This window comes from Chelonoidis abingdonii, chromosome 25, assembly GCF_003597395.2.
Source record: "Chelonoidis abingdonii isolate Lonesome George chromosome 25, CheloAbing_2.0, whole genome shotgun sequence".
Lineage (NCBI taxonomy): Eukaryota > Metazoa > Chordata > Testudines > Testudinidae > Chelonoidis > Chelonoidis abingdonii.
Window position 1 is genome coordinate 9,781,922 of NC_133793.1, and position 25,400 is coordinate 9,807,321.

Genomic DNA, 25,400 nt, shown 5'->3' on the forward strand with positions numbered 1-25,400 from the left:
TGGCCAGCAGGCAGAGGAGAGGGTGCAGAGATGTGCCCATCCAGGCTCCATTCCAGGGCAGGGGATACTTTCTGGTAGGAGCACCTCTGAATCAGTTTGCAAGGAACCTTCATAACCCAGAAAGACCATGGGAAGAGCTGGGGGCACTTGGTGGCATCTTCAACAGGATCCAGGCCTGAATGTAAGCTCTTAGAGCACTTGTATGTCCCAGATCTGCGTGGGTCTTTCCTCAGCCACGTCCCAGAGGATGGCGTGATCTCGGTCATACAGTCTGCCCCCTGCACAGAGAGAGGGGAGAGTTTGATGGGGAAAAGATAGGAGGTATTTTCTCTCTCCCTTTTCCCTGCCCTCAACTCCACTCCCTTCTCCCCATAGTCCTGCCAGTCTCCCAGCTAGGACCCAGTGCTTTTAGTCACTATTTACAGGAGCTGGGTAATTGCCTCTCTGGTAGCTCAGTACCCTTATTTTGCCCCTTGGGCTCTGCCACTCGGCTACGCAGCCTCTTCTCTGACCAGTCTCCAGTGGGGAAGTAAAAAGCCTCAGGTTTTCCCCCTCTGCCCCACCCTTCGAAGAAACAGTTTTCCACCCAAAAACATTCATAGCAGTCAAATGATCCATCCGCAGTGGGCAGGGCTGTCTCTGCCACAGCCCGGGGATTTTGGGAGCGGATCTGAGGATCTGAGAAACTGCCCTCCCTGCCCCCTGAATTCAGAAAGTGGGCAGGCCCATGCATCACCTTTCACATCCAGGATCATGTCCTCGAACATCTGGCTACAGATCCGCCCGAAAGAATCGATTCTCCAGGTCTGGCGGGGAACTCGGCTCTCAGCCCACAGCACCACCTTGGCGCCTTTCCCAGCCACACCAATCACCTGCAGGCTCATGGTGGGGGCAACCTGAAACGAGCAACAGTCAAACCAGTCAGCCCCTCTGCTACCTCCCACGCCCAACTGGCCCTCGCAGTGAGGGACAGGCAAAGTCCAGTGCAAAGTGCCAGGGACATTCCTCCCTGCGATACCAAGTGCGGAGCCGATGAAGGGGGACGTCAGGTCTCGGGGAGCCTTTTTCCAGGGGCACGCACTGCTCTCTGCTGGCTGCCCCGCACCATAATGAGCTGAGGAGTAACCCCAGAAACAGTCCACAGGTGTGACTTTCTGCCTGGCATGAGGAGAGCCATGGATCCATTGCAGCGCACCTTCCTGGGGAGCCATGATCCAGCGGGACCAGCCCCAAATGGTCCTTCCAGCTCTGGGGTAGGGTAATAATTGAGAGATGAACAAGGTTGCCATGGTAACCACTCACCGCTGTATGCACATACGGACACCGTGGCCATCAGCGGGGATTGAACCTGGGACGTGGAGTGTGGATCTGGGGTTCTGCTTTGAGCCCGTCTCAAGCTGCCTACAACCCGTGCAATGCAGGGCTGGCGACATCCCCATGAGTCTCCTCCAAGACGCCAGTCACCCACACACAGGGGCCAGTCCTAACCTGGTTTTTGATGAGCCCCTCCTCGTAGTACCAGATGGAGCTGCTCTGGTCACTCAGGTCCGAGACCACCACGCGTCCTGCTTTCATGTCCTCAACGTCGTCTGGGACAGAGAGGAAGAACTGCAGCTCCGCGTTTTTTATCCGGAAGTAGATCCGTCTCTGGAAGGAGAGAAACGATGAGCTCCTGCTGCCGCATTTCACAGCATCGGTCACCATAGCCACCCTCCTCCCGGTACAGTTACATGGCTTGGGTCTGTTCATAAGTGAGTGTAAAGAACGAGCTAGTATAAGGAGAAGACGGCTAGTGTCCCTGTGCATCACTGCCCTCTACTGGACTGAATCAGAACTGCTCCAAAATGTGTCATAGGCTCTATAGTACTAACAGCTAATGGAGATCCTCTCTTAGCTCAAGGGGAAAAGTGCTGGGAGGAAGAGCTGAGTTTTGTTCCTGCCACTAATCTGAAGTTCTGACCATGGCACAAACCATGGAGAATAAATGTATTGAGTCAGCTCAGTAGGAATAGAGTGGGTTGTGCTGGTGACACATGGTTGTCAGCATCTCTTCTGTTACTCCCCCATTGAGCTAGGAAAGAGCACGGGACTCCCTGTGGGTTCTTCCCTGCCTCCAGCACACACAGCAGTGAGGGAGGTTTGGTGCCCAGCACTCACCTGCCTGATGGGGTAGAGAGAGCCTACGTGCTGAAGCCCACTGTAGGTCAGCCAGTTGGTGATCTCCGTACAGTCCAGCAGCCACTGGCGGCCTCGGAAGTTGCTGTGTTCACACAGCACCCATCTGGGGGGAGGGGAGAGGGAGCAAAGACATTCTGATACCTTCCCCGTGCAGAAGACTGCTCCAAAGGGTGCACAGGCCAGGAGGGGCGTCACCCTAGTGCAGGGGGTCTCACACTTCATTGCACCACGACCCCCTTCTGACAACAGAAATTACTGCACCACCCCAGGAAGGGGGGCTGAAGCCTGAGCCCGCCTGAGCCCTGCCACCCCAAGGGCTTCAGCTCCAGGCAGGGGGCCTGTAACCTGAGCCCTGCACCCCAGGGTGCCCTCAGGCTCAGGCTTTGGCCCTGGGCAGTGGGGCGAGGCTTCAGCTTTGGCCCCAGGTCCCAGGAAGTCTAAGTCAGCCTTGGCGACCCCATTAGAACAGAGTTGCGACCCACTTTGGGGTCCCGACCCAGTTTGAGAACTGCTGCCCTGGAGACCCCACCAAGCTCTATGGTAGTTACATGCTCGATTGGGTAGCGGCGTGGATAGGATTAGAGTTTAATTCCCCAGGTCTTAGAGGGAGCACGGTCTAATGGCTACAGGACGGGATTGGAAATCAGGGCTCCTGGGTCCAGGTGTGAGATCGGTGTGTGCCCTGGGGCAAGAAGCTCGACTTCCCTCTTACGAGCTATTTTTCTATAACTAAATGCACGGATTGACAGCAGCGAACCTGCTCTCAGCACCCAGCCTCGGCGAGCTAAGCCCATCTGAAAAGGCGTCTCCAAGCATATTTCATTCCATCTTTAATTCAAGGCCAGCCTGCTCTGAGTTACCACCCAGAGGGTGCTACCTGGGGAAATTGCCAGGCCTGTGTGTTTCAGGTTACTCTTTAACCTCCACGTTCTTCCGCATCTGGGGCAGGGCTCAGCCACCTGGGAGTGTTTGTTAATCTATTGTTTCAGCCTGGAAACTGCACAGCCTGGCTTCCTGCCAGCACAGGGGCAGAGCCAAAACACACCTGCATAGCTAACAGTCTGATTGGCTGGCATCCCAGTGGGGTGGGGCCCTGGGTCAGATGGGGAGAAGCAAACAGAACTGGTCTGTCCTGGTTCTGGCTCTGCCGGCTGTTCCTTAGCAGCATCTGTCTCTGGGGAGGAGCCTCAGGGGGGCGCTGAGTCCTTTCGCACAGCACATTGTGAAGGGGAGACCTGGGAGAGGCTTCCCCAGCCTGGCTGGCCTGGGGCAGCTGTGACCAGGCTCATAGTGTCAGCTGTGGGCTGGGCTCTGGGTGCTGGCATAGGTTGGGTTTGACCGTCCCAGGCTCAGGAGCTGGTCACAGCCGTCAGGAGGGAGGCAGGGCTTTCCCTGCGGCTCTGAGCGTGGTGTGGAGTGGTTCCCTCAGCGTCTGGACACTTCCTTCTGTGTAACACGGGTCCGAAGAGAATCACTATTGGTCACTGTCCTGGGTACATGTCAGGCATCACAGAGGGGTGGCTACCGTTTCCTATTGCAGGAGGGTGATGGAGATCCGAGGTGGGTCACAACTGAGCAGTACCCAGGACGTGTGGTGGGGTATGGCACTGCTGGTCGTGATGGATGTGCACCCAGTGGGCAGAAGGTCACTGCTGGGCACTCTTCCTGGTTTATCCAGGCAGATCACCATTTCTGGATGTCAGAGGGGGCCCCTGGGAGGTCGCTGGTCCCTCTTCTTGATGTGTGCTGCTGAGGGAAGTTTGTTACTTACATCCCGCCTTTCACGCGCACAGACAGCACGTGGTTATTGAAGCCCTCAGCCTGCAGGCTCCGCACCTCGCTGGTCAGCTCTATCTCCTTCCCTTCGAAACACTCCAGCCCATGCAGGAAGATCGAGGGCTCCGAGAAAAACTGCAGGGAAAAGGGAAAGGAATGGAGGCAGCGAAGGGGCAGGATGGGGCAGGCAGGGAGAATGCACATGGCGATACACATCCAAACGGGCAGACACGCTGGGGGCAAAGACAAGAAACTGAGAATGGGGAGGAAGCAGCAGCATTGGGATTTGAAATACTTACAATTGGGACCTTCTGCAGCGACTGGATGGCCGTGGATGAGACGCAGCCCATGGCGGTGAGCGTCGGATACTCACCCTCCGATAGAACGTGCTGTTCCCCCTTGAACTCCCAGGCATCGTAGAGAATCCAGCTGGAAGTGAGATGCACCCACAGGGATGATTCTGTCCCCAGGCGCCTTCAGTGCAGGCAAGGGGCTGGGGGGCAGTCTCCCAGGACTCTTCCCAAACCCTCCTCCAGTGCCACACTCATGTACCAGTGAGCGGCACCCGCTGCAGCCCACTCCAAACACAGGGAACCTCACCCCCTCCTCCCCTCCTCTTCCCCAGCACACAGACCTGCCACGCCTCTGTCAAACCTGCAAGACACCTGCATTCCTCCTTAACCTACCAGCCCCCATGCCCTTCCCTCCTTCGAGCTGGCAGTTCCCTGCAACTCCCGTCCAGATCCTCCCCACCCCAACCCTCAAAAGCCCATGTGCTTCCCAGCCTCCTTGCCAAACACACAGGGCCCAGTCCCCCCAATCTGGAACTGAGGACCCTACTTTTCAACTCCCCGAAGGGCCCGCTGGGGCAGAGCCCCCAGGCATTCCTGGCATGATCTCCCAACTTCCCAGTCACCCCCTGAGAGCTCTGGGAGGTTCATGCAACCGCCAGCATTTTGACACCAGCTCGGTGGCCCCTGCTTAGTAACTAAGGTCCGTGGCTCAGAGCATGTGCAGCAGCTCTGGCTGGGCTGAAGGATGCGTTACCTGCCTCCATGGACCCTGCAGGACTGGGGAGCGAAGGCCTCCGGCAGGGACACCTGATCATCCTCAAAGGAGATGTGATCACCCAGGTAATCGGGATCTGAGAACAGCTGGATCTGGAGAACCCAAGGAGCGAAACTGAATGAACTGGCCCTGGACCAGCAGGGTATGGGGTCGGGGGGGGGGGGGCGGGCATTTAATGGAGATGGGACCCAGGGAGGGGTACGTGCGACTCCTCCAGCAGGCAGCTCGTGGCACCTCGCGAGGCAGCATCCACCAGCAGCTCAAGCTTGTGCGTCCAACCCAGCACCAACCCAGTGCTCACTCCCACTGACATCCCCTTACCAGAGGCACCCAGACCCCAGGGGATGGGCATGGCAGAAAGGCCTAGGCTGGAGACAGACAGGTTACACCCCCGTCCCCAAGGATCCCATCTCTTACCCTGGAGACAAGACGCAGACTGTGCTCCCCGACCTGCAAGAAAACAAGCCGCACCGGTTACTATCTCCCCCCACCTGTGCCAGGAGCACACGCCCCACACCAGCTCCCTTCACGCACTGGTGGGCTTCCCATGATGTGCTGTGGAGCAAAGGGCCCCGATTCGGAGCAGCTCTGTCTCCACACCGAGCACGGGACGGGCAATATGCTGGGAGGATTGCCCCGGGGCCATCTCCCGCCGCTGGCCGCTCCCTCTATACCAGGAAGGTGGATGGCAACAGAGAATCAAGCCCAAAGAACATAGATTGAAGGACTTCTTTCCTTAATACACCCTGGCCACAGGGCAAGGGCAAGGGCAAGGCAGGGTGGGACTCTTGGCCAGAGGGGCAGGCAATTGGGGCAACGTGGGCTTCCTCACAGGGGGCGGGCGTATGGGGAGACACAGGGCTTCCTCACCTGGAGGACAGGTTGCACAGAGGCGATCCAGCCGGCACTGGCTCCCCAGTCCTCGCAGTTCCGATACACTCCTTTCTCCAGGATGTACTGCTCGCCTGAGAAGTTCGTGTTCTCGTAGGCCACCCACCTGGCCAGAGAAATGGAATAGGGTGACTTGGAGTGTTTCCCAACAGCATCTCCCGGGGGGAGTGGCCGATTCAGCAGCAGCTGTGAGCACTCTGGCTCTCAATGCACCCTGCCAATTGTGCAGTGTTGCATGTGGGGGAGTATTGCTTCCTGACCCCAGTGGTGAACAGCCCTGAAGCATGTGGATTCCTACCCCCAGTCCTTAGCACAAATGTTCCTGCAGGTCACTAAGTTACCCAGCACTGGATTTGACAAGACCCTAAACTCCTTTTCCCTCTTCTGTATTGAAGCTGTCTCCCTTGTTCCCTGTTACAGCACTGTCCCCGCCCCCACACAGTCCAGCCTCACCCCGCCCTTCCCCAGGGCGCTCACACTCCACTCAGCACATGGATGGACTGGGTTGTGATTCCATAGCCGGCCAGCTCCACGTCGGGCAGCGCTTCGCTTAGCTCCACACTGGGCCCATCCTGGAAGTCCATGGCCTCGAAGAGCACCAGCGCCGGGTCCGAGAAGTCCTGTGGGAAGAGGGGAACCCTCTCTCAGTCTGTGTCTGCCTGACCCTCCCTGTGTGTCACTGCTTGGCGGTGGGTGCCGCTGGGGCACAGTGGGATCCCTCTGCAAACACAATCTGGGTCCCTAGTGGTGCTGGATGCTGCAGGTGACGGAGAATGGGACAACCACTAGCTCACTGGTTCAAGTCCAGCCTGAACAGTTGTTACCAGCCGGTGCCCTGTTTGTAATGAGTTTGGTGGGTCTTCTGAGCCCTAGCGGGACAGGTGTCCACAGCACAAAAATGGCTGGCACTGACTGGCACCATCTTGGACAGTGGTCTCAGAGAGGGCGAGGGCTGGATAGATAAAGGCGCTGAACTCCCCTGGCACTCTGATCTCGGCTGAGGCATGTGGGCGGGCAGGCAGTGTGGGAGAGCCTGCCCTGCCCAGGCTGGCGTGGGTAAAGGAGATGGCAATCCTGTCAGACACCCTGCCGGCCCCACCGCCAGCTCCTCTCACCGTCCGGATCAGCCGTAAGGACACCAACTTGTCGCTGTAGCCTCCCCACTGCGTCCAATCGTGGTATTCGCCTTCCTCCAGCAGATACTGGTGGCCCCGGAACCCCTCCTTCTCGTAGCCGACCCAGCTGAGGGAATGGAGACAGACAAGCAGTCCCGTCATGCACCTTCTGGAACTACACTCAACTTCAGGTTATCGAGATGCTTTTCCTATTGCGAGGGGGACCCCTTTCCCCTTTGTGTATAGGGGGGACCTCCCCCAGAACAGCTCCTGGGCTTGGACACCCCTGGGCTCCTTCTTCACCTTGGACTTTGGCCACCAGGGCACTTTGCAATGACGACAATCTCACCCTCCGGTCCCTGCAGTTCCTCCATACACTCACCAGCCCCCCAGGATGCGCAGAGACCCCACCGTGGACATCACAGGGCCCTGGCTGTTCTCCTCTTTCTTCAGAGCATAGATGTCTCGGTTCACTTCGCAGCTGTGGCCCTGGAAACATGCCTTCTCGTAGATCACTGCCTGGAGAGACGCAGGAAACACATGGCGATGGAGGAACCTCAGATCCAGACCCAGTGACTCCTGCTGGGATAGGCTGGGACCGGAGTAGCTGGGAGCTCCCCCACAGCCTGTGCTCCTGCCCCATTCCCTACAGTGCCCCCTACTGGAAGAGGCTGGAGTAGCGGGAGCACTGCCACATCCAATCTTCTGACACTATTCTCTATAGTCACTCCTAGCAACAGCTGGGAGTGGGTTGTGAGCAGTCCCCCAGCCCATCTCTTGGAGTGTTCCCCAACAGCACCTCCCGGGGGGAGTGGCTGGTTCAGCAGAAGCTGTGAGCACTCTGGACACCCTTCCCTTTGGGAACTGACCCCTTCACCTGATCAGTTTTAGGCCTGGGCTCAGCAAGTCCCTTCCTCTCTTACCTTGGGCTCTCCAGGTTTTTCTACAGCAGGGCAGCCCTGAAACAAGAGGAAACCAGAATGAGAATTGCCCAGCAGAGAGAGAGTGAAGCAGGGCACGGATTCAAGGCTAGAACCAGACAAGGCTAAGGGCTAATGAAGTAAAATCTGACTGATTTATAGTCTTGTCAGGAAGAAGGAGGCAGTGTGTGAGCTTCAGCTTGTCTTCTGGCCTGATGAGACACCTGCCCTGTGCAGCCCTGGGGATTCAGAGTGTTCCTGCTTCGTTCCAGTCACCACAGTGCACTGGCCATTTCACTAGGTCCCAGACACTTTTCTGAAAATGCAGCTCAGGACAAACCATCTCCATCAGGGGAGATTCAAATTCCAACAGTGGTGACCCTCCCTTATAAGATATATTTGATCCTGATACAAGGCTGTGCATCTTAGAGGGGACAGAGTGATTAGCTGGTAGCATCCCCCAGTGGGAAGGTGGGAGGCACCAGTGCAGAGCACTCACCAGTTTAATAGGATGCATAGAGCAGACGGAAGGGTCCTTCGCACCCCAGGCTTTTAAATTGGGATACCCGCCAGGCTCCAAAACATAGGGGTCGTCATCAAAGAAAGGTTTGGAGTAAATGAGCCACCTGGAGGACAGCGAGAAAACAATTACATACGGACAAGCCTTGGGCCTGATTCATTGCTCTCAGAACTCCATGTGAGTCTTTCCACCGACTGCAAAGGGCACTGGATCAGGCTCCTTCTCTGGTTTTCGTCTCCCCTGCAATTCCCCGGGTCACACTGGGAAGCAGAAGCAGGAAGAGAGGAACCCCACCCAGATCCCAGCACCACAGTGCTCATAGCTTACAGGCCAGAGTGGACAATGATGGAAGAGGCCTTCAAGGGCTTGCCAAGGACCCGAGTGTCTTCTGAGGAACCCGTGAACTTCACTTTTGTGCCTTCTCCATTCTCCTCAGTAAACAAACTGATCTCAGGGATCCGGTAATCCTGAAACAGCAGACAGCAGCCTGCTAGCCAGCAGGGACCAAAGTACCATTCATCTCTCCCCGAGCTTGTACTAAGAACCACCCCAGGGAAACCTACTCCGGCCTCCAATCAGGTGTAAGCTGCTTCACACTCTAATTTAGATCCCAAAGGACAAGTTAAGATCAACTTCCATCATGGGCTTTTTCTCAGGTTGCGGAGAAGGAGTTTGACATTTTAGATTCTCCTTCAAATGGACCCGAAAGCCCTAGAGATTCCAAGAATCTGCCTTGTAAAAACCAGGGCCGGCTTTAGGAAGTGTGGGGCTCAATTCAAACAGTTTCGACGGGGCCCTGGCAGGGATGACTTAAAAATAAAACACATGTAAAAAAACACTTGGGGCTTCTATTCACCAGGCGGTGCTCTGAGTCTTTGGCGGCACTTCGGCGGTGGGTCCGTCACTTGCTCCAGGTCTTCAGCGGTGCTGAAGAACCCGCTGCCCAAATGTGGCCGAAGACCCAGAGTAAGCGAAGGACCTGCTGCTGAAGTGCCGCTGAAGACCCAAAGCGCTGCCAGGTGAGTAAAAATTAAAAAGGCGCCTCTAGCCAGGGAAGGGATTCTCATTGGGCTCAGGGCCCTCTTAGGCGCGGGGCCCGATTCGGGGGAATTGGTGGAATAGGCCTAAAGTCAGCCCTGGTAAAAACAATCCATTGCTCCATCCCTGACGTTACTCTTATTATTGGCATCATCGTTGTCTATGTTGACCTCCTACAACGAACGCTTCCATGGACAACGATCTCATCATCACTCCACTCCATTGGCAGTGCCCCACTGCATAGCCCTCCCTCGCACTCTGCTCCCACACCAGCTGCATGCAGGCCCTCCGGCTGGAAGACAGAGATGGGCTTGTGCCACAAAGTTCCCCAACTTTACTGAACATCCCATTGCTTTGGAGGAGGTGAAGGGTTTTCTAAGAGGATCAAAGCCACCTGGAGACCAGCCTTGATGGGGTCCCGCGCTTACCCTCACCACCCTCTTGAAGGAGCCGATGCGGAAGGGCGTGTTCTCAGGCGCCTCCCCGTCTTTCCCGTAGGCTGTCCATGGATTGTTGATCTCCACATCCCCCTCGGCCAGCACACACTTCCGCCCATGGAACCGCGGCTTCTCGTACATCACCCAGCTGGAGGGGGCAAAGCGCACAGGAGGCGGGTCTTGCACTGAGAGCACTGCAGGGTAACCCTGCTGCCTGCCAGCACAGCCTCTGACCCTGTGCCCAACTTGAGAGTCCAGCACCACTTGCCTGCCCACTGGGACCCTGATGGGGCAAAGGGAACCCTAGTGCTCATGTGGCGTCCCAGTGGTGTCAGTGGGACTCTGTGTAGGAGAAAGAGTCTTACCCATGAGAATGACTTTGCAGCATCGGGGCCTTGGACAGTAACCCAGGGTCAACACACAGCAGGGAGCAAACCAGGGGAATAACCAAGCAGCCCCGATTAAACAGTGAGCTGATAACTGAAGGACTGTTAAATTCCCAGCAGAATGGAGGAGCTGGGATAATAATCAGAGGGATGAGTGCAAGCCCAAGCTGAGCCAAATGGGGCACTGTTTAAACTCCCCGTCATGCGGTTCCCCCAGAGTGACCAGAGCCCTGGATTCAGTCTTTGGGAGGACATGTTACCAGTGTGGCACTAGTTTCTAACCACCAAGATTAGGGCCCCATCGTGTTAGGTGCTGGGCACGCCCTGCCCCAAGGAGCTCACAATCTAAATAGACCCAGCCATCAAAGGTAGGAGAAAGGAAGGATTATTCTCCCTGCTGATAAAGGCACAGAGATTTCTTTCCCAAGATCTCACTGAGAACAGTGGCGGAGCCAGGAATGGAGCCCTCATCTCCTGAGTCCCAGTTCGGTGCCTTAGCCTCCCACTCCAGCTCTGGAGAGTTGCCCAAATGTGGGGATTTGGATTCTTGCGCAAGCTGAGCTAGGCAGCTTCTTGCGGGTCACAGACTCATAGACTTTAAGGCTGGGGGCACCATCGGGATCATCCAATCTGACCTGCACATGGCAGGCGACAGAACCTCCCTCACCCATTCCTGTAGTAGGTCCCCGGCCTTTGGTTGAGTTACTGAAGTCCTCAGAGCTTGATTCAAGTTACTGAGAATCCACCAATTACTCGAGTTCAAACTAGCAAGCGACCCATGGCCAACACTGCAGAGGAAGGCAAAAACCCCCAGGGGTCTCAGCCAATCTGATTTGGGAGAAAATTCCTTCCTGATCCCAAATACACCAACCAGTTAGCTCCTCACCTGCCACCAGCCAGATACCTGGAAAAGAATTCTGTGTGGTAACTCAGAGCCCTCCCCATCTCTGGCCGTTGGAGATATTTGCTACTAGCAGTTGCAAATGGGTCATGCGCTATTGCAGGCAACCTTATTGTGCCATCCCTTCCATAAACTCATCAAGCTCAGCCTTAAAACAAGTTAGGTTTTTTGCCCCTGCTGCTCCTTTTTCGGTGCTGTCACTCCCCCTGTAGCACTGCGCGGCTCTGTAACCTCCATCCTTAGCCCTTGTGTCTGCACGAGCTCATGCTAGAGCAGAGCAGCCAGCGGCACGCTTACCCCCCTCGGACCACCTGGATGGAGATGGTGTGGGAGAGCTCCCAGGACGTAGCATCGGCGATGTCGCCCCAGATCTCCCTCTTCTGGCCCACGAAGCCCGACTCGGAGAACAGAATGATCTGGAGAGAAATGACACCACCGCTAACCTCATCTGCCTATCCTGACCCCTTTTTTTGCTTTTTTCTCCTCTTCTTCCTTTCTTATTTTTTCATTTCCTTTCCTTTTCTCTTTTTTTTTTTTTTTTTTTTTTTTTTTTTCTTTTGCTGTTTTATTTTTTTTGTTTTTCTGTTTTTTTTTTTTTATTTTTTTTTTTTTCATTATTTTTTTTTTTGTTTTATTTTTTTTTTTCTTGTCTTTTTTTTTGATTTTTTTTTTCTTTGGTTTACTTGTTTTTTTATTTTTTTTGTGTTTTTCCTTTTTTTTTTTTTTTTTTTGTATTTTTTCTTCTTTTTCCCCTTTTTCTTTTTCCTTTTTTTTATTTTTGTTGTTTTTTTTTTCTTTTTTTTTTTCATTCTTTGCATTCTTTTTTTTTTTTTTTTCTTTTTCCTTATTCTTTTCTCTCTATTTTTCCTTCTCTGTTTTTTATATTTTTTTTTTTTTTTTTTTTTTTTCATTTCCTTTTAGTTATTTTTTTCTTTCTTATTTTCTTTTTTCTTTCTTTCTTTTTCTTTTTTTTTTTTTTTTTCTTTCCTTTTTTCTTTGCCTTTTTTATTTTTATTTTTTTTTTTTTTTATCTAGTTTCTTTTTTTTTATTTTTTTTGTTTATTTTTTTTTTTATTTTATTTTATACTTTCTTTTTGTTTTTTTTTTTGATTTATTTTTGTTTTATCATTTATTCATTTTTTTTTATTTTTTTTTTTCTTTGTTTTATTTTTTTTTCTTTTTCTTTTCATTTTTTTTTACTTATCTTTTTTTTCTATTTGTTTTTTTTGTATTTTCTCTTTTTTTAAGTCTTTTTTTTTTTTTTTTTTTGTTTTTTAGATTCTGTTTTTTTGTTTTTTTTTTTTTTTCTTTTTTTTTTCTTGTTTATTTTTTGTGTTGCATGTTGTTTTCTTTTTTCTTCCCTTTATTTTTTATTTTTTTTCTGTTTGTTGTCTGTTTTTTTGTCTTTTATTCTTTTTTTTTTTTTGTATTTTTTCTTTGTTTTTTTTATGTTGCCGGTCCCGGGGCTTGCCGGAATGGAACTCCCTCACGTCAGCTCCCCCGCAACCAACACTGCAAAGCTTTCACCCCCCTCCAAAGGCCGACCTCACAACAATCACGAATATTGCAATGGCCAAACCCTGCTGTCCTTACTCACAGGGGAGTTTTGCCTGAGTAAGGACTTCCTGAGTTGACCCATTATTGATGATGTTAGTACTGTTCATTACGATTATCAGCACTCTGCTTTGGGAATCCAGGTCCCACCAGCACCATCAGTTTCCTTGTAACTTTTCCCCATCAGCTGTGGAACGCAAGCTGCAGGTGAGAGCAGCGCAATGGGACCGAGGGAGTTTCTAGGGCCTGGAACTCCTGGTAAGTTTTGATTCCCCTACCACCAGATGAGGTGCTGAGTGGTGTGGCATTATTGGGACTGGGGTGAGGACAAGCTGAGCTGGCTTCCTGCTTACAGCTCTTGAGACTCACCTGACTGCGTAGTGTGGATTTACTCACCCCAACTGCAGGGTGACCCAGCAACGGAGTAGGAGTATTTTTCTGCTCAGCCTCCATGAAGAGCAGAGGAATCTGGCCAGTGTTTTTGTCTGTGCCTGGTGCCTTCTGAGGGTCCAGAGGGAGGATTCTTGTCATCTCCTGGAGTCCAGCGGGGGAAGGCTCAGAGGTCAGCTGTTCGCAGGGTTTCAACTGTGGTCCATTGGGTGGCGTCCAGCTCTGCCCGCTGGCATTTAGCAGAGCCGGGTCAATTGGCGTGGGTGAGCTCCTTCCTTCTCGCTCCTTCTCCAGAGCTTTGAGTGGGGGCGTCACGGAGGAGATGTACCGTCTGTAGAGGAGGCTGCTGTCCAAGCGGGAGTAGGGCTTGTCTTCTGTGGGTACTGCCTTCTGCTCCTGGAGCTTTTTCAGCAGGGAGGTGCCTTTGAGGATGTTAGCGTTGAAAAGGATGCTCTGATTCCTGGAAGCCTTCTCATCCCCTGGGGGCTGCCTCAACTTCCCCAGGAGAGACAGCGTCTTCTCTTCTATTTCAGTTGACATATTTTCCCAGGGGTAAACTTTCCTGGGCTCCTCTTTGGCCTGTGGCTTCTCATCCTTACTGAGATACGGGTTCTCTATCTCCTCTTCCTCCTCCCCGAAGGGATCCACGTTCTCCTGTTTCGGTCCATTCTTCTCCAGCTGCTTCCATTCTGTCCGACCAAAGAGCTCGCTGAGGGCCTCCGGGAGGGGAACCTGGGACTTGGGAGCGACGTGATACTCATCAATGGGCGGCAGGGTGGCGTATTTTCCACGCGAGGAACAGCGTGGCAGCCGGGAGATCTTGGGAGGCTTTCGGATTTCGGAGGGCTCCATGTTGCGGAGGGTGTCCACCAAAAGTTCCATGTCCACAGACAGGTCGGGGTCCTCCTCTGTCATCTCCTGGTGACTCCCCGTGGGCTGGGCGTGGCTCAAGGCTTCAGGGGAGGCCTTGGTCTCTTCAGATGAAATGTTTGGCTCTTGGACAGATCCCTCGGAGTTCCGAGCTGGTTCATCCCCCTCTCCCCTGACCTGAGCCTGGGAGGCCGACAGCTGCACTCCAGCTAAAGGCTCTGGATTGCCACTTTCTGCTTGGGTGCTATTTCCAGGTTCGCCAGCAGCCTTAGATGTGTTCTTTGTCCCGGGTGCAGCTAAAACGGCCCCCTCAGTGCTTGGCGCGCTATTTTCCATTTCTGACCCAGCTGTGGCCGCGCCGCCCAGACCTGGCAGGCTGCCGTCGGTTTCAGATCTGCTCACAGCGAAGGGACTGGTCTGCCTCTGGGGTGCAGTTATGCTGGTGCTAAAGGCACCCAGCATGCCCCCGTCTCCTTGGGATTCACTCACATCGGTGCCGCTGGCTTGCGTCATGCAGCTTTCTCCTAGTGATCTAGCTGCAGAGCTACCAGCAGCCTCACCAAGGGCCATCAGGCTTCCACCGGCACATTGCCAGCAGCTTTCGCTTGGGGATCCAGGGACAGACGTGCCACTCCCTCGTGCAAATTCACTTACACTGGTGCTCTCAACGGTAGGCACAATGACTTCTCTTCCAGATCTAAACCCAACAGTGCTTCCAGCTTTGAGCATGAGGATTTCCCTTTCGGATCTAAATACAGTCATGCTGCCAGCATTTGGGACGTGCCATTGCCTTTGAGAACTGGTCACAGTAGTGATGCCAACAGCACTGGGCCCATGGCTTTCTCTTGGGGAACAAATGGGCGTATTGGTGCCAACCGCACTGGGCATGTGGCTTTCTCTTGGGGACCTAGCAGGTGTGGTGATAACAGCTGCACTGGACGTGTGGTTCACTCTTGGGGACCCAATGGGCGTAATGATGCCAATCGCACTGGACATGTGGTTCTCTCTTGGGGATCCAGTGGGTATAGTGGTGCTACTAGCACTGGGCGTGTGGCTTTCTCTTGGGGATCCAGTGGGTATAGCGGTGCTGGCAGCGCGCGGCAGGCAACCACCCTTCTGGGATTCAGTGACTGTAGTGCTATCAGCAGCCTGCTTTCCCCTTTCTGTCGGCCTCGTCTCCTTTTGAACTGGCGAATAGATCTGTGAGAACACAGGGGTGTGTTCAGAGAAATCCTTCTGCGGGCCGGGAGATCGGGAGCAGCTGCTGTCTGTTGGAGAAGGCAAGTCTACAGATTCCCTGCCTATTATCCCCTTTTCCCAGGCCTCCAGCAGCATCGCCACCCGGGAGGGGCTGGCGGCGGCCTCTAACCTCCGCGACAGCAGGGAGACCTTGCGGACGCAGGGCTTGGCCTCTTCCTCGGGCTGATCAGCAGGCGCTTTCTTCCAGCTGAACCAGGTGCTCTGGGTCGACTTTCCCGGCTTGAGGTGATGGGTGCAGGCGCTACCGCCGACCTTCTTCATCTTGTCTAGCCCCGTCCCAGCGTCACAGGCTCTCTCTGACTGGGCCTCCTCGCTGTCTCTGCACGGCCCGAAGGAGCTGGGGGCGCTGCAGGGGGAGGAGAGAAGAGACACAAGAAGTTGTCAGTGCTCTGGCAAGGCCCGAGCTCTCTGCTTTGGTTCTGTTCTCGCTCGCCAGCACTGACAGCCCGTCATACACCCACACTGAGCAGCCGCCATCTTGTAGAAGTCACAACCCAAACCGAGTTCCTCCCCCTTTAATTAACTAACCTCAGATCAGCCCCACCCCAGAATTACGGACCACTCAAGTCACAGCCTCTTTTCCATGCCCTGGACTTTCTACCCGGCTTGTCCTTGTGACTCAACATTTTCTGGGGAGTCCTGATAGGCAGGGCCGGCGCTTTCATTTAGGCGACTTAGGCAGTCGCCTAGGGCGCCAGCATTATGGGGGGGGGGGCATTTTGCCGGGGGGGCGGCAGGCGGCTCTGGTGGAGCTGCCGCAGTCGTACCTGCGGAGGGTCTACTGGTCTCGTGGCTCCGGTGGACCTGCCACAGGCATTTCTGTGGACAGTCTGCTGGTCCCGCGGCTCCGGTGGACCTGCCGCAGGCATGCCTGCGGCAGCTGCACCAGAGCCGCAAGACCCACGCGCGGGGCGGCAAAATGGCCCGGCGCCTAGGGCGCCAGAAACCCTGGCGCCGGTCCTGCTGATAGGAGGTGGTTATAGTGCAAGGCAGGCTTGGCTTAATAATTGGCATCACACAGAAACTGCTCTAGAGGGCATGGGCCCATACCTATAGAGGTAATTGCAGCTGCCCACTGCCCCCGGCTCTCAGGGATGGATCACACCCCAGAATCTGGGTCATAGGCCTGTTATGCAGTGAGAGTTTGTACATCAGGCTGGGCCCCAGTGGAAATCAGGTGGAGCCCATTACACGTCGCTGCCTCCCACTGGAGGAGCAGCTGCCCTAGGAGCCAGCCAAACATCAGAGCAGTCGTTTTGTTCCAGAACCAAGGCACTGAGTGACACCTGTAAAAAACAGCTGGAAAACGTTCAACCGGCGTTTCCTGTGGGAGGGTGGAACAGAACCAGCCCAGCCTGCCCTACCTGGCAGAGCAAAGTGCCCATAATTTTCAGGGTGAGTCACCTGGGTGTCTGGGCCAAGCCAAACCAGCGACTGTGCAAACAAAGGAGTCAGAAACCAACCAGCCAGGATACTCCCCTCCCTCTGAGGAAGGAGGAGTGGAGTGGCCTTTCCTCTGTTCTCTTACCTCCCCTGGGAAAGGGCTGGCTCGCTGCGAGTTCCAGCTGTAGATTCCTCTAGAAGAAGGGAAGCGTTTTTATGAATATTGGGCCAAATTCAGTGTTTACTCGTCCCAAACGCCTGAGGAAGTCAACGGATGTGTCCCTGTGTTAGTATTTCTTGGCAGCAGAGGGATCACCAGATGGGAGGTCCATCTAGCCCTTGGGCCTGTCTCTGACAGTGGTGGCACCAGATATTTCAGAGACAGATGTAAGAAGAACCCCACAGTAACACACACACATTCTGTCCAATCCTGTTCTCTAATACTCAGAGATTGGTGTAAGCCCAAAACATTGCTGTCGTTTACTAGGATGCAGGATAGTCATATAAATGCCAGTCCCACACTGAATCTTGCTAAGCTCTTGGCCCTGTTAAGTCCATGGCTCTTTACCGACGTGCAGGAAGAGTGAACGACAGGATTAGACGTTCTCCCACCTGCCCACTGCAGAGATAATGTCCTCCTAGCTAAGTGCTGTCTTCTGATGGGGAGACTCTGTTATTACGGAGTGTGGCGTCCCCAGAATAGTTTTATTATGCTCCTCAGTTTACAAATAAGCAGCTGACAAGGCATCACAATCAGGCACCTCCTGCATGACTGAGCCAGAAGCATTTAACATCCTTGGCTTCTCATAGTGTTTCTCCATAATGAGTTTGTTCAATGTCGCTGGGTCAGTCTGGGGGTCGGAGCTATCCTGCGCCTTCCTTGGTTGTACAGGGATGGGGCCAATGGATCTGGGGGCAGAGGGAGGAGAAGGGGATGCCGCTCAAAAGAAATCTCTGAACCGGGAAGGCCAGCAGGAGGCTGGCCCTTCAGAACCCCTGCCACAAGAGGAGAGCACTATCCTGAAGTCAACGGGCTATGGGGCTGAGGCCCTGTCTACACAGGACTTTCAGCCAGTGCTGACCCCTTGTGCAGACACAATTTTCCCTGGTGCAGTTTTCCCCGGGGTAAGACAAGGTCCAGATTCAGGCTCCCCCATTCCTGAAGGCATTTGGTTCTGAGTGTTTGAGTCCACCCCATATTGACTGGTCCTCCTGTGCCTACCACCCTCTGTGCTCCACCTGATCACAGCCAGCATCCTGGCACCACTTCTTTGGGATGGGCTTCCCATGCCATACTGCCTTTGCCTGAGCACCCGGACTGGTCCCTCTCTCTCTCTACCTACATCCCTCAGTGCATTCCTCCTCTCTCAGCCCTTCCCCCAAAGCAGCAGCCCAGGAAGTCTTCAATTACACTGCGAGAATCAAAGGGACAGAGGGTAGAATCCTACCTCGGGTGCAGTCTGCCATGCTGCCCCCGCCCCTCCATGCCAAGGATGAACCCCCGAAACTCTGGAGGCTATTCAACCCCTTCTCTCATTCCAATCGCTCTCCAGAAGTCCCACTCCCTTCATGTGATGGGTCGGATTTTTAGAGCTGCCTAAATGCTTTCAGAGCACAGGTCCCGTCCTCCATTAATAACAAGGGAAACGTCATGTCTCACCAAGGTGCCCTTTTCAGTGTAACCTGCCTCCTGCCTTGCCTAGCATCATCCTGACCTGCCTCACGGCTCATTATAATTAACCTAGATTGCAAGCAACTCGGGGCAGGGACCGTACAGCAAAGTTCTACTTTCTGAGAATCAGTATGTGCCTGTCCCTGCCCCGCTTCTGACAGCCACCCCTCCTCCTCATTAGGATCTCTGACTCTGCGGCTCTCTGATCAGCTGTGGTTTACTTCCCTTTGGTTTACTTTCTAGGCAGATTTCCTTTTCATATTCACCCCTTGCTAAGGCCCCACAGTTGCGCTGATTTAACTAAGTCGCTTTAGGAACTGATGCTGCCAAATCAGTGCAGCCCTTTGAAATTGGTTGAAGAGGCCCTGATATCGGTTTAGTTTAAGTCAGTACGGCCTTGTCTACACATACAAATGGTCCTGCTTTAGCAACACTGGGATTGTTAAAGAGGTACAACTGCCTTTTAGACTGGACAGTTGTACTGAAATAAAGGGGCTTACACTGGTATAACTAGGACAATTATATCAGTAAAAATTCACCCCCGTAACTATACAAAACCCGTCTGTAGAGCAGGTCTAAGCAATCAATTTATGCTAAATTGATATGGAAGTCTGACTGAGTTTCACTAGCTAATCAGGTTCCACCAAATGAATATCAGTTTCTAAACTGATTCAATTTTGTGTGTAAAAATTAATAATGAAACCCGAGCTCTCATCTAGCACTTTTCATCTGTAGATATCAGAGCACTTGGCAAAGGAGGTCAGTGTCACTATCCTCATTTTACAGATGAGGAAACTGAGGCACAGGACAGCAAAGTGACTTGCCCTAGGTCACACGAGTCAGTTGGTGGCAGAGTGCCATTCCAGTGCTCTGTCCAGTAGGTCATACTAACATGTAGCACCTCCCCCGGCCTCCTCTTTAAGAGGGGGTAATTTGTATAGGTGCAGGTCCAGCATTCAGACAGACACGTACCGGAGTGTGGGCATGAGCAGAAGCCCGAGCGCTTGAACTTGCTGCTGCAATTAGGCTTTTAATAAAGATTCTTAATGAAGTTCCTGTGATTCACATAGGAGGTCCCAGGCCATTAAAATCTGAATACTGATGTTACAGTAACCTGACCAAATTCAGTTTGGGTGACCCCATAACTATGCAGCACCTGCATGTTGGCAGGTGACTTCAAGGTGTTCCTTCCACGCTCTAAGCAAACACTGCTTTTGCCTGAGCTCTTTAACTCTTTGGATGGCTTTTCAGCCCAGAACAACCCTTGTCTGCCCCGCTGCCTCAGTAGCAAGCTACAGACAAATCTCAGTTCCCTGCCCCAGATTTCCAAAAGATCTCAGGCCCAGATTGCCACCCACAATCTGCAGCTGAGCTTGACATCATCAGATTCTTTGGGCCCTGGCCAGTCAGGGTCCAGACCAGACTAAGGCATGAGGATGGGGTTAATCTCAGAGCAATGGCCAGAAGCCATGTGTCCAGTAGAGCAGTGGCCTTCGACCACGTCACCCATGGGGTGCTGCTAACTGTGTCTAAGATATCTAGATGGCCCCTATTCTTCCAAGCACCTCACAATCTTTAATGTGTTTATCCTCACTTGCCCCTGTGAAGCAGGGCAGTGCTATTATCCCCAATGCACAGATGGGGAACTGAGGCACACAAAGGCTCAGTGACTTGCCCAGGGTCACACAGGAAGACTATGGCTGAGAACTGACCACTGGTTTCCCAAGCTCTACATTAGTGCCTTAACCACTAGACCATCCTTCCACTTCTGAAGACTCCAGTACGGGACCCGGCAGGTCTGGACAGTATCATTTTAAACCAGTTCCATTCACTCCTGTCAACAGGGACCCAAAGTGCGGCACCGCCACTTGTCCCATCTCACGGGCACTCTCAGCTCTGGAGTCCTGCACCCTTTGTTTAGTTACTGTGGGAAACTGCTTGGGGCAATCGCGAGGCAGTGTGGGCTACAGAGCCATCACTGTGCTGATGGTGCTCCGATCACCATCTGGCCCCAGACGGAGCTCTCTCTGCTCGCCCAGTGTCTGGCAGAGATGGGTGCCTGGAGGCGAGCATCAATCAGATAAGATGGAGCCGATGCTGGCTGGCAAAGGAAGCACTGAGCGGCTGGTTAAGCCTGGGACCACTCCCTCAGCTACAGGCATCTTCCTGTCTATTGCTGAGGTGGCTCCCAATCTTTGGGGTTTGGCAGGTGCCTGCCACAGCTCCTAAATGCCCAGATTGCTTCAGTGGCCAGAGACACTTTCTTTCCCCCACAGCTGGTCAAGGGCTGACACATTCCTTCCTTTGGGATGCAGGCCTCATCGTGGTCCCCTTCAGAACGGACCACCAGCTCTACCTCAAAGGCTACCTGGAAGCTTTGGCTACTGCCGAGCAAAACGAGCTGGCGACAGCGCGTCACAGCAGTGTGCCACTTCCCGGTGAAGGTGCTGGTTACAAGGCCCATAATGACACAAGACCAAGTTATCTAAGAAACTGACTCTCCCCCTTGACTCACCCCACCATCGGAAAGCTCGGGCTGTTTGTCCCAGGAAGGAGTCACAGGCTGGGAATTCTCAGCAGCTGCCTCTGGCTTCTGGAATTCATTCCCGCCAGAAAAATGGCTCATCCCAGACCTGGTGACATTTAGCAGAGGTTGCAAGGTGCAGCTTTGTGTCCAGCCCTCCTGCTGATTGTGATCACAAAGAACCCTGGTAGGTGAGGTAATAGCTTTTATTGGACCAACTGAGAGCCCTGGCATTTCACCGACTGACTTAGTTTCCCCAGGTCTGTCCTTTAAAGCTGCAGTACCATGAGATGCATTTATTGACCTCCTTCGTAAAGGGCTTTGAGATCCACTGCTGAAAAGTGCCACGTACAAACTAGGTATTGAAGTCTTTAAACCACGATTTGAGGACTTGGTTAAGTCGGTCAGAGGTCAGGGGTTTGTTACAGGAGTGGATGGGTGAGGTTCTGTGGCCTGCGTTGTGCAGGAAGTCAGACTATGACCATGATGGTCATAGAATCATAGAATATCAGGGTTGGAAGGCACCTCAGGAGGTCATCTAGTCCAACCCCCTGCTCAAAGCAGGACTAATCCCCAACCAAATCATCCCAGCCAGGACTTTGTCAAGCCTGACCTTAAAAACCTCTAAGGAAGGAGATTCCACCACCTCCCTAGGTAACCCATTCCAGTGCTTCACCACTCTCTGAGTGAAAAAGTTTTTCCTAATATCCAACTAAACCTCCCCCACTGCAACTTGAGACCATTAGTCCTTGTTCTGTCATCTGGTACCACTGAGACCAGTCTAGATCCATCCTCTTTGGAACCCCCTTGCAGGTACTTGAAGTCCCTTCCAGCCTTAAAGGAATATTGCTATTACTGTTATGATTCCCAATGTGGATAGTTAAATGCTCCTAATCCAAACTGTGTAAAGGGCCCCGAAATACTGGGCACCCTCGAGACACACACAGGGTTGCTGGGGTACAGCAGCGCCCCTTGGCTTGCAGGGGTTTCCATCATACACAGGGTTTGCAGTTTTGGTCAGCGGTTCTCAGCACTCCCACTATAGAAACTGTTCCAAAGCCACTGGACACACACAACAACAAATTGCAACTTCAGCCATGCCAATCAGCATCAGCTGAAATGGAGGCTTTGTGATGCAGACACTTGAACCTTAGGAACTAGGTGGAGACCTGCAGACTCATGTCACCCTGGCCACTGGACAGGCATTAGATGGTAACAAGTTCTAGCCACCACTTACTAGGGCTGGTTTTGAACTGGTGACCTCGAGGAAGAGCCCCAGCTTCTCTTCTGCCTGTTTCTGCTCAGCTGACATTTCATGATGTTGTTGTCTACATTTGGCGGCTTCCCCTGGCCTGAATGCCAATAGTTCATTGATGGAGCCATATTTTCAACAACAGCAAACTCCTGGGACTACCTTGCTCCTACAAAATACACGTCTGGATGCACAAAGACTGAGCTGCCCAGGTAACACCACCAGACATCTGGACACACAATGATGGGCTGGCTGCCCAGCAGGGCCTAATGGAAATCCTGTCTGCAGCCAGCGCCCTGTGGTCTCTAGTGGACAAAAAAGGGTCATGATCCGTGCTGCCTGGAAGGACTTGGGCCAGAGGATTTGCTGCCAGAGAGACTGGGTTAAGAATTTGGGCAAGGCAGGTTAATTTCAATAACTGGCTCTGATTATTCCCCCGCCTCCTGCTTGGCAGAAGTGCTGGCTGGCTGATTCCATCTCAGGCACAAAGTCACTACAATATTTAAAATAGCCCGAATCAACTAAAATGATACTCAGAATGAAACCCTCCTGCAGCGTGACCCAGACTGCCTTCAACACTCCAGGGTGTTAAAAGCATTTGGGGTGAACAGGCTTTCAACAGGAAAGCCCTGCTCCTGAAAGGAGCGTGGCTGGGACAGGAGGGTACATCAGCTGAAAGGGGGTTGGATACACGGGTTGAAATGTAGCCGTTTTGGGGGGGTTTTTTGTGATCCAGGTTGTTTCTTTATGCTTCTGGCAGGTTGCATTCTGCTCCCCGGTCCCAGGAGTAAATCCAGAGTAACTCCACTGCTATCAGTGCATTCACTCTGCTTTGACACCCATGGAACTGGGAGCTGAATCTGGCCTTGCAATTTTAGAACTGAGCCCCCAGATCCAACGCCCACCCCACCAGGATTTATACAAGCCCAGAACTTGGGGGGCCCCTTTCACTGTTTTAATAAATGAGTGGCTTGGTTCTCAGCAGGGCTGAGTTCCCATCCCCCTCCATGACATCAGCGGGCACAGGGGCCCTCTGCGAATCCGGCCAGAGGTTCCTCTTCTCGGGTCCCTTCCCAGCTGCTCAGGGACAATGAGTCAGGCAGAGGGAAAGAGCGCTCAGGTGCCAGGAAGGCTGGATGGATACAGCTCCCAGTGTGGCTCCGGTCTCTGCTGAGACAAGCCTCCCTCCCCAGTTCTTGCTGACGGGCCTGGGCTGGCCCAGGTTCCTTTCAAAACCTGTTTCCTTACGTACCTGCTGGCCGGGGCTCCTGCCACACGGACGGCTCTCCCCTCCGCTACCAAGAGATCCCTGCAGTGGGACAGGTTCTGTTCCTGCCAGTCCCGTGTCTGCCTGGGGCTGGGCACTGATCCTTGCAGCGGTGTCACCAGGCACCCTGTGCCTGGGCGGACCTGCCTGGTCACCCCAGCAGTACCCTCCCTTTGCAACATGAAGTTTTGGAATTCCTTGCATGCTGCCAGCTGGGGAGCCGGTCTGGCTGGTTCCCCATGACATTGCTCATCCGTTTTCTGCAAATCAGCAACCTCCTGAGAAACTCTTGCTTCCCCAGCTGGCTTCGCGGCTCTGTGGGAACCCAGTCCATTCCCACATACTCTAGGCAGATCCTCTGCTCTGCTCTTCACAGCCTCTTCCTGCTCGTTGGTCAGAGTGATCATTACCTCGTAGCGGATCTTCGCAGGCCTCTTGGCAGGGGCAGGTTCAACCCCCCGGATAGTCTCCAGAGGCCGTTCCGGGCTTTCCCTGCCTATTGCAGGTTCCTCCATCCTGCTGATTTGATTATAGGAAGGACTGGCGAACGGACAGGTCTCGGGTTCAGAGATAGATCCCCTATGGCCATGGCTCACATGGTCTGGCTGTCCCGCTGCCTTAGGGCGGAAGGTCTCTGAGTCTAAATACTCTTGGAAAAGGCTTTCAGCCCATTCTGTCAGAGGCTCTGGGGCTCTGCTGGGTTCCTCCTGGGAGGCTGGATACTTATAGTCTTCCCCCTGCATCTTGGGGCTGGCAGGGAAGTCCAGGGAGGTGCTGCCAACGGAGACAGATTCTCCCCAGGAGCTCCCATCTTCTTTGTCCAGCAGAGAGTCAAAGGATGTGAAGATTTCCACCTGGCTGGGTGTGGCTGGCTTCGAATTCCCCGTGTCCATGGGCCAAGCAGATGGCTCTGGAGTCTCCTGCTCTCCGACCAGGTTCCCAGCAGAGCACAAGTCAAGCTGGCCTGCCATATCCAAATCACTGCCGACCGCAGGTCTCTGTAGCCGTGTGAAAGGCCAGGACTGGCCCAGTGAGCTCCCCAGATGACCCGTACTACCAGTGCCAGTGCCTGAGAGCGCCAGCTGGCTGCTTTGCCGCCTCCGCCAGGGCAGGGTCCCAAACGTCCGCAGGAGGCCATTCCTCCAGAGGTCGGACTCCGAGTAGCTGAGAGCATGCAGCTGTGGGGGGAAGGAGAGGGAATCATGAGCGGGTGCACGGGCAGGAGGCAGTGGAGGCTGGTAAGCAGCCACTAGAGCTCTCCATCCCCACACAGCAGCACATCCGTGCTGGCTAGCAGGAGCATCAGCGAGAGCCCCTGCCCTGAGCGCCATGGCTCACGAGGGAGGGATCCTGCACACGACTGGCCTAGAGGCTGGAATTCTGTCCCCTCCCTCCCCCCCCCAATGCTTGGGTTCACCTGGGCTCTCCTGGTTCTAGAATTGATTCACGTTCATGGGTTAGATCTGAGAAATATGGGAAACTATCGGCCGGACAGCGGCAGCATGAGCAGCCTCGCCCGGCCCTGCCTGTGCAACTCAGGCACTGACCCAGACAGGCCTGCCCCGTCTCCATGGTTCATTCAACCCTTAGCCTCCGCTGAGTCTGCAACACAAGCTCTAGTTGTGATGTAGCTTTTTCACAGAACACTGGACTCGCCCCCCCCGCCCCCTCCTTCCCCGTTTGCTTCACACCGATGGGGATGAGATTTGGTTTCTGGCTGGCTTGAAACTGGCAATTGAGAAAAGATTGAGAACCCAGAACCCATCTCCTGAGCCACCCGCTCCCTGATAACTGCATTTCCACAGTGCCTGGGGCTTGCCAACTCCTGCCTGTGGGTCTTCTTCAGCTGTGCATCGGGACCCCTATGCAGACAGCTCCCACATGGGGATCTCTGTTAACAGGGGCAGGCGGGCAGACCTGGTTCTCAGCCAGATTCTCCGGCTGGTGAAGGAGGGAAGCGGAAAGTGTGAGCTCAGGAAAGAGCTGGTCCAGCAGTGG

General features: G+C 53.7%; 1 protein-coding gene across 1 annotated transcript; it reads right to left on the reverse strand.

The window, feature by feature from the left end:
- Positions 1 to 24,567, reverse strand: CRYBG2 (crystallin beta-gamma domain containing 2). The gene is made up of 20 exons (XM_032802939.2): positions 23,388 to 24,567; positions 15,006 to 15,650; positions 13,154 to 14,951; positions 11,528 to 11,646; positions 9,935 to 10,091; positions 8,796 to 8,935; positions 8,448 to 8,574; positions 7,952 to 7,987; positions 7,411 to 7,547; positions 7,029 to 7,155; positions 6,391 to 6,533; positions 5,893 to 6,019; positions 5,440 to 5,472; positions 5,002 to 5,114; positions 4,254 to 4,383; positions 3,950 to 4,089; positions 2,158 to 2,281; positions 1,489 to 1,647; positions 737 to 896; positions 1 to 278 (listed from the first exon to the last, which is right to left on the reverse strand). The coding sequence occupies exons 1-20, from the start codon at positions 24,371 to 24,373 to the stop codon at positions 190 to 192; spliced, it is 5,490 nt and encodes a 1,829-aa protein (XP_032658830.2). The 5' UTR covers positions 24,374 to 24,567; the 3' UTR covers positions 1 to 189.
- Positions 24,568 to 25,400: the final 833 nt, after the last annotated feature.

What these genes read in the sequence shown, in the direction of transcription:
- CRYBG2 (XM_032802939.2), bottom strand. Translation starts at nt 24,373, where the DNA reads ATGGCAGGCCAGCTTGACTTGTGCTCTGCTGGGAACCTGGTCGGAGAG. An exon ending in GCAGGAGCCCCGGCCAGCAG is followed by an intron (nt 15,651 to 23,387) that starts GTACGTAAGGAA and finishes CTCCCCCTGCAG; the next exon opens with CGCCCCCAGCTCCTTCGGGC. An exon ending in CTATGCATCCTATTAAACTG is followed by an intron (nt 7,988 to 8,447) that starts GTGAGTGCTCTG and finishes CTCTTGTTTCAG; the next exon opens with GGCTGCCCTGCTGTAGAAAA.